This window comes from Callithrix jacchus, chromosome 5 (genome assembly GCF_049354715.1).
Source record: "Callithrix jacchus isolate 240 chromosome 5, calJac240_pri, whole genome shotgun sequence".
NCBI lineage: Eukaryota > Metazoa > Chordata > Mammalia > Primates > Cebidae > Callithrix > Callithrix jacchus.
The window spans coordinates 68,155,022-68,169,436 of NC_133506.1; the positions used below are offsets into that span (position 1 = coordinate 68,155,022).

At 56.3% G+C, this 14,415-nt stretch overlaps 1 protein-coding gene across 1 annotated transcript in view; it reads left to right on the top strand.

Moving 5' to 3' along the window:
* Window positions 1-11,363, top strand: part of SPNS3 (SPNS lysolipid transporter 3, sphingosine-1-phosphate (putative)) — a 60,980-nt gene extending 49,617 nt beyond the window's left edge. The window contains exons 9-12 of the mRNA XM_078372538.1: window positions 935-1,000; window positions 9,276-9,374; window positions 9,486-9,663; window positions 11,153-11,363. Coding sequence (XP_078228664.1) covers window positions 935-1,000; window positions 9,276-9,374; window positions 9,486-9,663; window positions 11,153-11,241 — 432 coding nt within the window. The 3' untranslated portion in view covers window positions 11,242-11,363. The remainder of the gene's footprint in view (window positions 1-934; window positions 1,001-9,275; window positions 9,375-9,485; window positions 9,664-11,152) is intronic.
* The last annotated feature ends 3,052 nt before the right edge of the window (window positions 11,364-14,415 follow it).

The following is a 14,415-nucleotide window of genomic DNA, read 5'->3' on the forward strand; positions in this document are numbered from 1 at the left end:
GCAGGGCTGGGGGTGGGCATTGGGTAGGAGCCGGAAGCCTTGCATTCCCGGCAGGCTTTGCCCAGGGTCAACTTGTGACCCCTGACAAGCGCTGCCCTTGACCAGGCTCAGTTTAACTGAACGCCTGATGGGTGTACAGGCCTTGCCCACCTGCCTGTGCTGCTCCAGGGGGAGGGAGATGGCCTGGAAGGGGCTTTGGTGGGTGCCTGGGGCCGGGCAGGCTGACTGGTACACAGTAGGTGCCTTAGCAGTGTACACAGACTTTTGGGGGAAACAGAAGAGGGGTGGGCAGGCTCCAGTAGTCTTTTGGTCTTTGTCCTCTAAAGTCTGTTTTTTTTTTCTTTTACTTTTTTTTTTGAGGCAAAATCTCGCTCTGTCCCCTACGCTGGAGTGCAGTGGTGTGATCTCAGCTCACAGCAAGCCCTGCCTCTCGGGTTCAAGCCATTCTCTTGCCTCAGCTTCCTGAGTAGCTGGGACTACAGGTGTAAGACAGCATGCCCTGCTAATTTTTGTATTTTTAGTAGAGACAGGATTTCACCATGTTGGCCAGGCTGGTCTTGAACTCCTGACCTCAAGTGGTCCACCTGCCTCGGCCTCCCAAAGTGCTGGGATTACAAACATGAGCCACTGTGCCTCGCTTAAAGTCTGTTTTCTGACCTTACAATGCCTGGGAGGAGACCTAGATGCCTCCTAATGGCCCCAGTGGGGGACTCCGGGGGCTGGACACTTGCCAGTGGGTCCTGGCTCTGTCTACCCACCGTCAAGGCTGCTAAACCAGAAAAATAGTTCCAGGCCTTCCTCGCTCATGCCAGCAAGTCTCCATAATGCCTTTCTCTGTGGTGTCCCAGTCTCTCCTCTCCACGGGTGAGAAGCAACAGGTGGGGCCTGTGACTGGGGTTTGGGAATCCTCACCCAGGCTGCCCTCTGTCCACAGGTGTTCCTGGCCTTCGGGGAACTGCTTTTGTCCTGCAACTGGGCGGTGGCTGCTGACATCCTGCTGGTAGGTGTGGGAGTCGGGGTGGGGGTGGAGCAGGAGTAGCTGGGCTCTGTCCAGCTCAGGATTGGGCCTCTGCTGCTGAGCAGCTGGGGGTTGGCAGCGGTGTCAGAGATGGTGCGTCAGGGGACTACAGCCATCCACAGTTACCTTGGACCTGAGGCCTCTCTGACACTCTGCAACATCTTTGACCGTCATCCCCGTTTTGCAGATGAACAAATGGAGGTTCAGAGAAGGCAGGTGCCTGGCCCAAAGTCACACAGCTCCAATGCAGGGAGCGAGGGTTGGAGGCGTTTTGACTCCCTGGGCTCCTTCCCTTTTTTTTTTGAGACAGAGTTTTGCTCTTTTTGCCCAGGCTGGAGTGCAATGGCCCAATCTCGGCTCACTGCAACCTCCGCCTCCCAGGTTCAAGTGATTCTCCTGCTTCAGCCTCCCAGGTAGCCAAGACTATAGGCCCCTGCCACCATGCCTGGCTCATTTTGTATTTTTAGTAGAGATGGGGTTTCACCATGTAGCCAGGCTGGTCTTGAATTCCTGACCTCAGGTGATCTGCCGGATCGGCTGGGATTACAGGTGTGAGCTGCCGTGCCTGGCCCTCCTCCCTCTTTCTGTAACACAGTGCTTCTCAGCAGGCAGACTCCTTGGCCTCCACTCTGGGGCATGCAGCTTGGATGCTGTCCTTCAGGGCAATCGACACTGAGCCAGCTCGCCCCGACTTGTGTGTCACAGGCGGCTGTGCAAGGAGCAGCCTCGCCTAGAAGAGGCCTGATGCTGTCCTGATCACATGACTGCCACGTCCAGAGTCCTGCAAGGTCCCCCACCCACTGAGCCCCACACTCTTCGTCCAGCCTCCCTGCCTCCTCCTGGGAGGCATAAGGGAAGGACTCTGAATGCCATGAAGGGCTGTTCTTTTGTAGATAATGCAGGCCCTGGGCCTGTGAGCACCCTGAGAGCCTTCCTCCCACCTCCTGGCAGCCTGGCACAGTCAGATGCTGGCCACAAGAGAACTGGACCAGACTGGCAGTAAGCTGAGATCGGTCCTGAGGGCAGTTCTATGTGGGGGCACCAGCCTGGGTTCAGAAAACAGGCCTGGCTGTCAGCGCCGGGCCTGCTACTTATGAGCTGTGTGGCGTTAGGCAAGTCACTGTGTGTCTCAGAGCCTCTGCATCCCCTTGTGGAAAGCGGGGATATAATGGCGCCTGCCTTAGGGACTGTCCTGAGGGTAAAATGAGATGATTCACGTGCCTGGCACAGAGAATGCAGGCTGGGATTCTCACACAATCCCAAATTTTCCATTTTCTCATTTTCTATCGTCCAAAGAAATCATGGTGTTCTAGAGTTTGAGTTTGACAGGGTTAGGGCACGCATAGTCATTTAATCCATCAACAAAGCCTGCTTGAATCCTACTGTGGATGGGATGCTCACTCCCTGCCAAGATGTCTGCCCCTCCCCAGCAGATCCCGTGGCCCCTCCCTATAGCACAGGCTCAGTGGATGTGGAGAGGCCTGCCCCATCTCTGGCTCCTGGCTGAGTGTATCGCTTCGGGGCTGGCAGCACTTCCTGCCCCTCCCTCCAGACAGGAGAGACTTGGGCTCCAGCCCAGAGTCAGCCACAGACCTGCTGCATGGCCCTGGCCTCAGTTTCCCCATCTATAAAAGGGGTAATTACTACCTGCTCGGTAGGGTGAGTGAGGCAGCCTGCAGGAAGGCTCTCAGGAAGCGGGAAGGCATTGGCAAATGTTTTATTGGTGGGATTGTCCGATTTCAGCATTAGGGAGATTCACATCCCCCCAGTAGAGCCGTCCTCTCTGATGTGGTCCAGACAGAGCCGCACCTGCCCCCCCGCCATGCAGCTCCCTCTTCCACATGACAGCCCCATAGATATGTGAAGATTGCACCCTCGTCCCCCAGGTCTCCCAGCGCCTGCGTTTGTAAGAATGATTAACCTGGAGAGCCAGGCTCTTTGTGGAGTTGAAGAGGAGAATGTGTGCTGGCGGGGGGTGGGGAAGGAGAGTTAGGAGCTGGCCCACTCCAGTTTCACCCAGGTGGGGAGCTGCCCAGGGAGCCAGCTGGACAGGAGCCAGCCCACCTCAGGGCTCCCTGTGGTCCTTCCCTGGCTTGGAGGCCTCCAGCCCCAGCGCTTAGCAACATCTTTCACCCCAGCAGAGCCTCCTGCCCCCTCCCTTGCCTTCCCACCTTCTGGAGCCCCGGGCCACAGATGCCTTTCTGCACATAGGGGATCCGAACTGAGCGATCCTTGCAGCCCCTGCTGTTCAGTTCCTCCACGTTGCTGCTTCTCTGTAAAGGCAGGTGGTGGGGAAGACTTCTGTGCTGTGGAGGGTCAGATGCCAGCTTGGAGCAGGGTGAGGAGGGCTGGGGAGGGGAAGCAGGACCCCGAGGGTAGACAATTCCCTTGAGGAGCTGAGCTGACAGGAGCGAAGGGTGTGGTAGCTGGAGTCGGAGGCAGATCCCGGAAAGCTGGTATTGCTTTTCAAGAGGGGAGGCCAGAACAGCCTCCAGGGAGCAGGGAGGGGCGAGCAGGAGGAGAGAGGGGCCCTGTTCGAGGGTGAGCAGGGGGTGGGTTCTAGCGAGGAGGAGAGGATGCAGCCTCGAAGCAGAGCAGGGACAGGAAGTGTGTGGGGACAGGGCGTGTGTGGGGACAGGGCCTGCGGCAGGAAGCAGAGGAAGGTGCCCTTGCTCCTGAGACAGGAGGTCAGCTTCACTTTCAGCAGGGGCCTGGGGAGGGGGGGGACCTTGGAGTGTGTGTATGGAGGCCACAGGATGAGGGAGCAGGGAGCTGAGGGTCGGGTATGTTCAGGTGAACAGCTTTCGGCAGCCAGGAAAGTCACGTCGGACTGATATGGAAACAGGGGTGGAGACTGCAGGTGTCTGGGAGGTTGGAGTCTGTGGGTTGGTCAGAGTACAGAGGGCAGCAAACCCCAGGCTCGAGGACTCTGCAGCAGCCCATCCACTTTCACTCCCAGCCCGGCTCCTCTCGAGCTGTGTGACCCTGGCCAAATGGCTGGGTCTTGGTTTGCTCACGTGTCCAATAGGTATGGTGGTGGCATCCACCAATGACACCCCAGGCTATAAGGATACAATAACCTCACAGCTGCATCATGCAGATTCCTGAGCTGGCCTGTGGGCCCCATTGAATTCCAGATCATTCCTTCCTCGAGACACTGCTCTCTTTGATGCCATCTCCACAATGGGGACAATCCAGGTTCTCTCTGGAGAAGGGACCTCAGGGGCTCTGATCCAGTGGCTTGAAGACGTTCTTGTGCATGAGAATCAGGTTTGAGGGAGCCTGTTACCAACCCAGCTTCCAGGTCCTGGGTCATCCATGTCTGATTCCGAGGGTCCGTGCTGGGGTCCAGGCACCTGTTTCTGATGAATTTCCCAAGTGACTCTGCCGTAGAATTCCTTAGGGCACACTTTGAGAACACTGGCCTTGTACCACAAGCTCCCCAGTCCATAAATGCTTTGCCAGATTCCAGCCATCCCCTTGTTCACATATGCCTCCCTTGGGCACTCATTCCCTCCACCTCAGGCAGACCCTGCCTCTCGGGGGGGCTTTCTTTTTTTTCTTTTTCTTTTTCCTTTTTCTGAGACAGAGTCTTGCTCTGTTACCCAGGCTGGAGTGCAGTGGTGCGATTTGGCTCACTGCAACCTCCGCCTCCCGGGTTCAAGTGATTCTCCTGCCTCAGCCTCCCTAGTAGATGGGATTACAGGTGCCTGCCACTATACCTGGCTAATGTTTGCATTTTTAGTAGAGATGGAGTTTCACCATGCTGGCCAGGCTGGTCTTGAACTCCTGATCTCAGGCGATCCGCCTGCCTTGGCCTCCCAAAGTGTTGGGATTACAGGCATGAGCCACCCGCGCCCGGCCTCAGGGGGCTTCCTGCTGGTGAAAATGATTTGGCTCAGTCACAGCCAAGACCCACCTCTGGCACCCCACATTGGCCCTGCTGGGCTGCAGAGGGCCCTGCTCCCTCGCGGCTTCGATTGTGTCCCCCAAACCCACATCTCTCCAGGTAGAGCTCCCTGTCTTCCCTAACCTAGTCATGGGGTCTTCAGCTCCCTCCCAGCCCTGCTGTCTGTCTGGCCCCCTCAGGATGGCCCAGAGCCAGCTCACCCCAACCCCCCAGTGTAAGGGCTAGAGCAGAGGGGAGCTCATTCTCTCTCTCTCAGGCCTGTCCTCTGGGGTCCTGGAATCCAGCCACAGGCTCATCTCCCACCCCTCAGCAGGCGTCTGTCCCCACACGTCCCCGGAGTGTTGTCACCTCTGTGTTAGCCCCCGGCCCCAGGTCTCCATGCTTCCCTGCTCAGTCTCTGCCCCCCAGGGGGCTGTCAGCTCACTCGCCTGTCTCCTGTTTCGCCCTCCCAGGGGCGTCTGTGGGCTAGGGCTGAGAGGGGGTGCCGGAGGAAGGCTGCCGGGAGTCTGCACCTGGTGGCTGCCGCTCCGTCTTTCTCCAAGTTCTTGGTTGGCTCTGGTTTTGCCCTGGGCTATAAAGGGAGCAGCTTTTCTAAAAGGAGAGAGCCAGAAACAGAGGTGTTTTTATCTTGGAATAGAGTGAGCCTGGATTTTTGGGAACCCAAAGCCTCTTATTTCTGAAATTACCCCCTGGGCTCTCCGGCTTCTGCGGGGCCCACCCTTGGCTGCTGGCTGCATGGCGACAATTGGGTCTTAGAACAGGCTCAGGGAGACCCACCTCCCTCGCTGGGCCCAGCAGGTTGGGGTTCCTCGGGGAGGAAGAAGTGGCCAGCCTGCCCGGACCTTACTGTGGGGGTCCAGGCAGCCCCAGCCTCCATGTGGACCTTTTTGGACATTCAGGCCCCTCCCTCCAGGAAGCCTCGCCTGTCTTTCCAGAGCCACCAGTGAGTAATCACATAATTATGGGGTGAGAAGGAAGTCCTCATGGAAGGTGCAAAGCTGTGGTCAGTTCCTTCTCAGGCCTGTTGGCAGATCCAGAGGATGGCAAGAGGTCCGGTTTCTCTCGCCACCTGCGCAGGGTGGCTCAGTGCCAGTGGCCCCGGGACCAGCCAGGCACCACAGTGACTCCCGCCACTCTGCCCTGCCTACCGCAAAACCCCCTGCCTCTGTCCCCTGGGACTCTGGAATCCAGAGATCATGTCCCTGGGATCCCCCTCCACACCTTTGCTTACACTGTCCCCTGCCTGGAATGCCTTTCCCCATCTCTTTGCCAGTTACCAATTCCTCTGCCATCCATTTATGGGGCTAGCAATGAACCTGTTCTCATCTTTCTCTTACATTTCTGAATGTTCTATTACAAATGTGTAAATATAAGGCTGGGCGAGGTGGCTCATGCCTGTAATCCCAGCACAATGGGAGGCCGAGGTGGGCGGATCATGAGGTCCGGAGATCGAGGCCATCCTGGCTAACACGGTAAAACCCTGTCTCTACTAAAAATACAAAAAATTAGCCTGGCATGGTGCCTCTAATCCCAGCTACTTGGGAGGCTGAGGCAGAAGAATCGCTTGAACCCGGGAGGTAGAGGTTGCAGTGAGCTAAGATCGTACCACTGCACTCTAGCCTGGGTGACAGAGTGAGACTCTGTCTAAAAAAAAGAAAAAAACAGATGTGTAAATATTGCTGGAAACACCGCTCCTTGTTGCCCGTTATAGCAGAGTGGTCAAAGGGCCAGGTCCTGGAGGGAGAAGGCCTGGGAGGCAGTGTCAGCTCTGTTATTTCAGGCTGGGTGACCTTGGGCAAGTCACTGGCTTCCCTGTGGAGGGTTTTCTAATCTGTAAAATGCAGGTGATCATCATATCCCCCTCATGGGTTGTTTAAGTTGATACAGAACATGCATACAGGAAACATCTAACAAATGTTGGCAATTATTATTATTTTCTTATTATTAGGGTTTTGTTTTGAGACAGGATCTCAATGTCACTCAAGCTGGAGTACAATGGCACTATCTCGGCTCACTGCAACCTCCACCTCCTGGGTTCAACCCATTTTCCTGCCTCAGCCTCCCCAGTAGCTGGGATTACAGGCACATGCCACCATGCCCAGCTAATTTTTGTATTTTTAGTAGAGACAGGGTTTCACCATGTTGGCCAGGTTGGTCTCAAACTCCTGACCTCAAGTGACCCACCTGCCTCGGCCTCCTGAAGTACTGAGATTACAGGAGTAAGCCACCGTGCTCAGCTAATATTGACTGTTATTGACTTGTTGCCTCAGATTGTGGACACCGGGGTCTTGGGGATAAGGTTCCAGGGTGGGAAGCTTTCCTGTGGCTGTCCAGGTGGGTTCACGTGACCATGTGGTCTCTGCCTGAGTCCCCTCTGCCTCCCTCCTTCTATTTCCTTCTGTGGCCCTGGGTTCTAACAGAGTTTCTCCTGGGAACAGTCTCCCAGATGGATCTACTTGACTTATTTATTTTTATTTTGAGACAGAGTTTCCTTCTTGTTGCCCAGGCTGGAGTGCAATGGCATGATCCTGGCTCGCTGCAACCTCTGCCTCCCGGGTTCAAGCGATTCTCCTGCCTCAGCCTCCTGAGTAGCTGAGATTCCAGGCACACGCCACCATGCCCGCCTAATGTTTTGTAGTTTTAATAGAGATGGGGTTTCTTCATATTGGTTAGGCTGGTCTCAAACTCCCCACCTCAGGTGATCTACTTGAGCCTCTCAAAGTGCTGGGATTACAGGTGTGAGCCACCACGCCTGGCCATACTTGACTTATGTGGTTGGCAGACTCTCAGCTAGTGCCCTCTGTGCCTGGTACCTTGCTGCACTCAGGGACCCCAAGAGAAATTAGGGTCTTTGCTGTGCGCACACCACGGGGAATAAGGGGAGGTGGGCAGAGAAAGGACCCCTCCCAGTTCTGGGCGACTGCGTTCAGTTAGGGGTGTGCATGGGGGCTGCAGGAGCTCAGGGCAGGTACCCAAACTCTGAGAGGGCTTCACACAGGAGGTCACCCAAAGGTAAGCCGTAAATGACAAATAGAGGTGCTCCAGCTGGACCGGAGAGTGGAAGGTGTGCCAGGCAGAAGGCGTAGCTGAATTCAAGTGCCTGGGAGCATTCTGTCTCAGAGCGTATTTCGGTCTGATGTCCATGTGAAGCCTCCAGGTACCAGATGAATAATGATAATGTGTCAGACTCTCAAGATAGGTGCTACTCTTATCCCCATTTGGGGATGGGGAGACTGAGGGAAGAAAGGTGAAGCCACTTGCTCAGAGTCACATAGCTGGCAAGTAAGGATCTGGATCAGAATCAGAGTCTGACTCCAGAGTTCATCTTTTTTTTTTTTTTTTTTTTTGAGATGGGGTTTCGCTCTTGTTACCCAGGCTGGAGTGCAATGGCGTGATCTCGGCTCACCGCAACCTCCGCCTTCTGGGTTCAGGCAATTCTCCTGCCTCAGCCTCCTGAGTAGCTGAGACTACAGGCACGTGCCACCGTGCCCAGCTAATTTTTTGTATTTTTAGTAGAGACGGGGTTTCACAATGTTGACCAGGATGGTCTCGATCTCTTGACCTCGTGATCCACCCGCCTCGGTCTAATGGTGCAATCTTGGCTCACTGCAACCTTCGCTTCCCAGGTTCAAGCAATTCTCCTGCCTCAGCCTCCTGAATAGCTGGGACTACAGGCATGTGCCACCAAGCCCAGTTAGTGTTTGTATTTTTAGTAGAGACAGGGTTTTACCATGTTGCCCAGGCTGGTCTTGAACTCCTGACTTCAGGTGATCCACCTGCCTCAGCTTCCCAAAGTGCTAGGATTACAGGTGTGAGCCACCTCGGCCAGTCCAGAGTTCATCTTCTTAACGTTTTCATCCTCTTCTGCGGGGTCACGTGAGCTTCTCCAGCTAGGCTGCCTTTGGCTGCTGCCCCATGGGCCTTGAGGTTCCTGAGAGGACTAAGCCCTCTGCACCACTCCTGCCCAGCTGCCAGCACATGCAGACACCTGGGATGCACCTGCTCTTCACCCCGCCCGCCTGTGCTGCTGTGTCCTGGGTCCCTCAGCTGAGACACCTCACCCTGCCACTGTGGTCACAGCCCTGCCTGCTTCCTTCCCGGTCCAAGGACAAACTCTCAAGAAGGGTGGCCCTGATCAGGGCCTTGGCACCTCCATTCTGGGGCACTGGCAGGCTTCCGATGGGCCTGATGTTCTGGGGTGGGACTTCAGGCCTTGGGGGTCATCAACTCCCTCTCACCCCACTCACCTGAATGGCCTTCACTCCTCCGGGCAGGTCCTTGGCAGGTGGGGAGCAGGAGGTGGGTGTGCCCTGACTTGGGGTGCCCTGCTGCACCTATGTTTTGCAGTCTGTAGTAGTGCCCAGATGCCGGGGGACAGCAGAGGCGCTCCACATCATGGCGGGCCACATCCTGGGAGACGCTGGCAGCCCCTATCTCATAGGACTTGTAAGACGTGTCTGCGTGTGTCAGGTGGGGAGGGTCTGGGGAGGCAGTGCCCTTGTTAAGGTCTAGGGGCCAGCCTGGAGGACCTGGCAGACCCTTCCTTCTCCTCCACAGATCTCTAGTGCCCTGCGGGCCAGGCGCCCCGACACCTACCTGCAGCGCTTCCTCAGCCTGCAACAGAGCTTCCTGTGCTGCACCTTTGCAGTCGCCCTCGGGGGCAGCTGCTTCCTGCTGACTGCGCTGTACCTGGAGAGAGACCAGGCCTGGGCCTGGGCCTGGCAGCCTGGCACAGGTACCCCCACCTCTTGCACCAGGCCAGGCTCAGGGCTGGACACCCTAGGGGCAGGGGACAGCACTGGCCACCCCCTGAGCCCCTGGCCAGCTTGTTTGTTCATTCATTCAGGAATCTTAGTACACCCCTGTTACGTACCAGGCAAGACTGCAGATGCTGGGCAGTCAAAGAATTGGGCCAAGTCCAGGCTCCTGTAGAAACTGACACTCTAGTTGGTGAAGACAGACCAGAAACAGAAAAAGTGAAAGATACAGCAGGATCAGGGTGACGAGTGCTACAGAGAGACATAAAGCAGGAAAGAGGAGAAAGGGACCGGGTGAGGTGGCTCATGCCTGTAATACCAGAATTTTGGGAGGCAGAGGCAGAGGTGTGCGAATCACCTGAGGTCAAGACCCGCCTGGGCAACATGGTGAAACCCCATGTCATTTTTGTATTTTGTAAAAATATAAAAATTAGCTGGGTGGGGTGGCGGGCACCTGTAAACCCAGCTACTCTGGAGGCTGAGGCAGTAGAGTCGCTTGAACCCAGAAGGCGGAGGCTACAGTGAGCTGAGATCGCACTGCTGCACACCAGCCTGGGCAACAGAGTGAGACTCTGTCTCAAAAAAAAAAAAAAAAAAAAAGGCTGCTGGCTCACGCCTGTTACCCCAGCACTTTGGGAGGCCAAGGTAGGTGGATCACGAGGTCAGGAGTGCAAGATCAACCTGGCCAAGATGGTGAAACCCTATCTCTACTAAAGATACAAATATTAGCTGGTCGAGGTGGTGCACATCTGTAATCCCAGCTACTTGGGAGGCTGAGGCAGGAGAACCTCTTGAACCCAGGGGGCGGAGGTTTCAGTGAGCAGAGATTGAGCCACTGCACTCCAGCCTGGGTGACAGAGTGAGACTCCATCTCAAAAAAATAAAATAAAATATAAAAAGAAAGGAGAGAGGGACAGGTGTGCACAGGTTGCAAGAGTCCCCGCTGTGCAGGTGACACTGCAGCAAAGGTCTGTAGTGAGCCATTCAGCCCCCGGGGGAAGGTGCTCGGGCAGTGCAAAAGCCTTGCTATGGGAGTGCACCTGATGTGTCTGAGGATCAGCAAGGAGGCCAGTGTTGCTGGAGCAGGAGCAGGAGGGACAACGGTAGGGATGAGGGATAAGGGGCCAGAGAAGGGGTCCTTGTGAAGACTGTGGCTTTCACTCAGAGAGAGAGGGGAGCTGCTGCGGGCTTCCAGGAGAGGAGCGATACTGTCAAAGCATCGCCCTGGCTGCCATGTTAACAGACTGCGGGAGGGTCAGCATTGAGGCCGAGAGGCAGAGCCAACTCTGAGACCCTCCAGGGGAGAGTCATGCCAAGACGAGGGCAGTGGCACTGAGGATGATGAGAGGCGGGTGGATCTGGAATGTATTTCGAGAATGGGACATGGAGGATTTCTGGACAGCCTGTGCCGAGCGCTGGCCCCAAAGCACCTTCTGCATTCTCAGGCAGGCATCTTTCCTCCTGCAGGGACCCCAGACAGCAAGGATGTGGACAGCAAGGACCTGGAGAGACAAGGCCTGCTTTCTGGCACTGGGGCCTCCGCAGAGGAGCCCTGAGGCGCCTGCCTGCACCTGCCCTGCCTGCACCCACCCTGCCTGCATGCCTCCCGTCGGTCCCCATGGTAGCAGTGCCTCCGTTCCTGTTTGGCTGTCCTCGGGGACTCCGGCTGATGCGCATCTGCCACTTTTATGTTCCCAGCTGGAGAGCTGGCAGGACCCCGTGGCTGGGCTGGGAATTGAGCTGTCAGCACCCTGTGTGGGAGGCCTAGGTCTGTGCCTGTAGCCAGATCATGGCTGCTCCAGCCTGGGGTCCTCAGCCTGGCTGCTGCGGGGCCAGTACAGATCCCATGGATTTCAGGCCTGTAGACCAGCGTGTTATTTATAGCCTATTGTGCCTCTGCTAGAGGGGAAACAGGAGATGATGGGATGGGCAGTCCAGGCCAAGGGTGCAGGGCTGCCCCTAAAGTGAGGAAGCTGAGGGGGTGCTGGGCATGGGTCTCTAGGGGTCCTCACCCTGGACCTTCCACTCCAACCCAGCTTCTCCATTCTGCAAAGTCACGGGTGAGGTCTCCACCCTTTGTTTTGTTTGCTTGTTTTGTTTCGTTTTTGAGATGGAGTTTCGCGCTTGTTGTCCAGGCTGGAGTGCAGTGGCACCATCTCAGCTCATTGCAACCTCCGCCTCCTGGTTTCAAGCGATTCTCCTGCCTCGGTCTCCCAAGTAGCTGGAATTACAGGTGCCCACCACCATGACTGGCTAAATTTTGTATTTTTAGTAGAGACGGGGTTTCACCATGTTGGCCAGGCTGGTCTTGAACTCCTGACCCTGACCTCAGGTGATCCACCCACCTTGGCCTCCCGACGTGGTGGGATTATAGGTGGGAGCCACCATGCCAGGTCACCGACTTCACCCTTTGAACAAAACGTGGGGGCTGAATCTCAGTCTTGAAGATGAGATTCCACTGGGCACTGGTATGGGGATGTGGCTCTAGGTTCCAGGTAACCACATGGAGAAGTGCCCACACCCACATAGACACGGGCGCCCTGCCCCGAAACCCTGCTGAGGACTTGAGTGATCTTGAAGGAATCTTCCTGGCCTGCCCATTCTGCATCCCTGGCCTTCCCTGGGCCCATACTCTGACCCTGGCACAGCCTGTGGGAGGGGCTGGCTCTGTGGGGCCCTTGCTTGCCGCTGGGTTCAGAGCAGCTGGGCTCAGTGGGCCCTGCGGGAGATCGACAGCTTTCAGGCGGGCAGCAGTGGGGAGGCTTGTTCTCATGTTCTTTCCGCCTCCCCTGGTGCCCGGCTAGGCGATCACTTGCTAACTCACTGACGGCCACCTTCGCTGTGCCAGGCTGTGCCTGTCTCCCAGCAGCTGCAGGCAGAGCAGAGATTGAGACTCCTGTACACCCCCTGACCCTGGCTTGCTCCGTCCCTCCCTTCTGTGGGGTGTCCCTCAGCCCCCACTTTTGGCCACAACAGGCCCCAGGAGCAGGGTTCTCCAGCTCAGCCCACACCTGCCTGAGAGCCAACCCTCTCCGCAGGCTGGCCAGGCCCTTGACTGTGACTCAATGCTTGGAGCTCATGCCACAGGCAGGCTTTGAAGTTACGAGGAAAAATATATCTGAGGATATTTTGTTTTTCCTAAGAAGGAGGCAGCCAGTCTGGGTGGGAGCAGGATGCGCCAGTCCCTCTCAGCGTCCACTGGCTGAGTGATCTCGGTGGCTCCTTGAGCCTGAGAGCCACTGACTCCCTGGCTGGGTTTAAGAGGTGTGCTGATGTGGCTTTCTAGCCTGGGCCTCATGTGATTTGCACAGGCTGGGTCTAGACCCACAGAATCCCAGCTCCAGGGTCTCAACCTTCCTCCCAGCAGCCCCAGGGAGGACCCCTGCGAGGCGAGGCTCCCAGAAAATGAGTGAACGCTTCCCACAGATCAGAACACTTGGCTGAGCATGGTGGTTCATGCCTGTAACCCTGGCATTTTGAGAGGCAGAGGCAGGTGTATTGCTTGAGCTCAAGAGTTTGAGACCAGCCTGGGTAATACAGTGAAACTCCACCTCTACGAAAAATACAAAAACGTAGCTGGGCATGTTGGTGCACATCTGTGGTCCCAGCTACTTGGGAGGCTGAGGTGGGAGGATCGCTTGATCTGGCAGGGGTGGGGCAGGGGGAGAGTTTGTAGTGAAGAGAGTTGGTGCCACTGCACTTCAGCCTGGGTGACACAGTGAGACTTCATCTCAAAAACAAAAAACAAAACAAAAAGAAAATACCAGCCGCCACCTCCTCCACCCAGTGTCCAGTAGAGGAAAAGCAGAAACCTTGTTCATGCCAACTCTACAAACATGCCTTGGTATCAGCAGGTGCCTCTCCGGGTGTCCAGCAGTGAATCAGACTCCAGCCCTGCCCATGGACCTTGCAGCCCATGGCGGACAGGCAAGTGTGGCACACCTGTGGGAAGACTAAGGGTTTCCGTGCCCCAGAAGCCTTCAAGGAGGTAGTGTTGGAATTGGTAACTAGGTGTGGGGGAAGGGAATTCTAGGTGGGGGGAAGATGTGTTCTCTTTACCAGACTCCACTCTAGCCCGAGTGGCTGGGCTCTCCCAGGCTGGCATCATAACCTCTGCCTACCAGCACTGGCCCCAAAGAGGCAGGAGGTGGGAGTCTGGGTTGGTTGCAGAGGAGATATTGATCCCCGTCACTCACATCATCCACCAGTCCCAGAGCTCCCACTCTGCCTCAAAGCCCTTCAGACAATAGCATCGTTTCCACTGAGGGCCGAGCAGAAGATATGCAATGAATCATGGAGGGGTGTGGTGCAGCCAGAGAGGAGGGTACGTGTGTTGCTGAGTGGGGAGAGGAGGTGAGAGAGGCCATCTGGGATCAGAGGGGCTTCAGATGCAGGCAGAGGAGCTGGGCTCTAATCCTACAATCCAGGGTAGTTCCTTATGACTCAAGTGCATTCTGTTGTTTGGGTTGCTGGGCAGGGCAAGGTGGAGCTCCCAGGGCTGAGCCACACGAGACGTCTGTTCAGGAGTGGATACGATGCTATTGTCTGAAGGGCTTTGAGGCACAGTGGGAGCTCTGGGACTGGTGGATGGTGTGAGTGACGGAGATCAATATCTCCTCTGTAGCCAACCCAGACTCCCACCTCCTGCCTCTTTGGGGCCAGTGCTGGTGGGCGGAGGTTATGATGCCAGCCTGGGAGAGGCTAGAGTGGAGGGTAAAGAGAACACATCT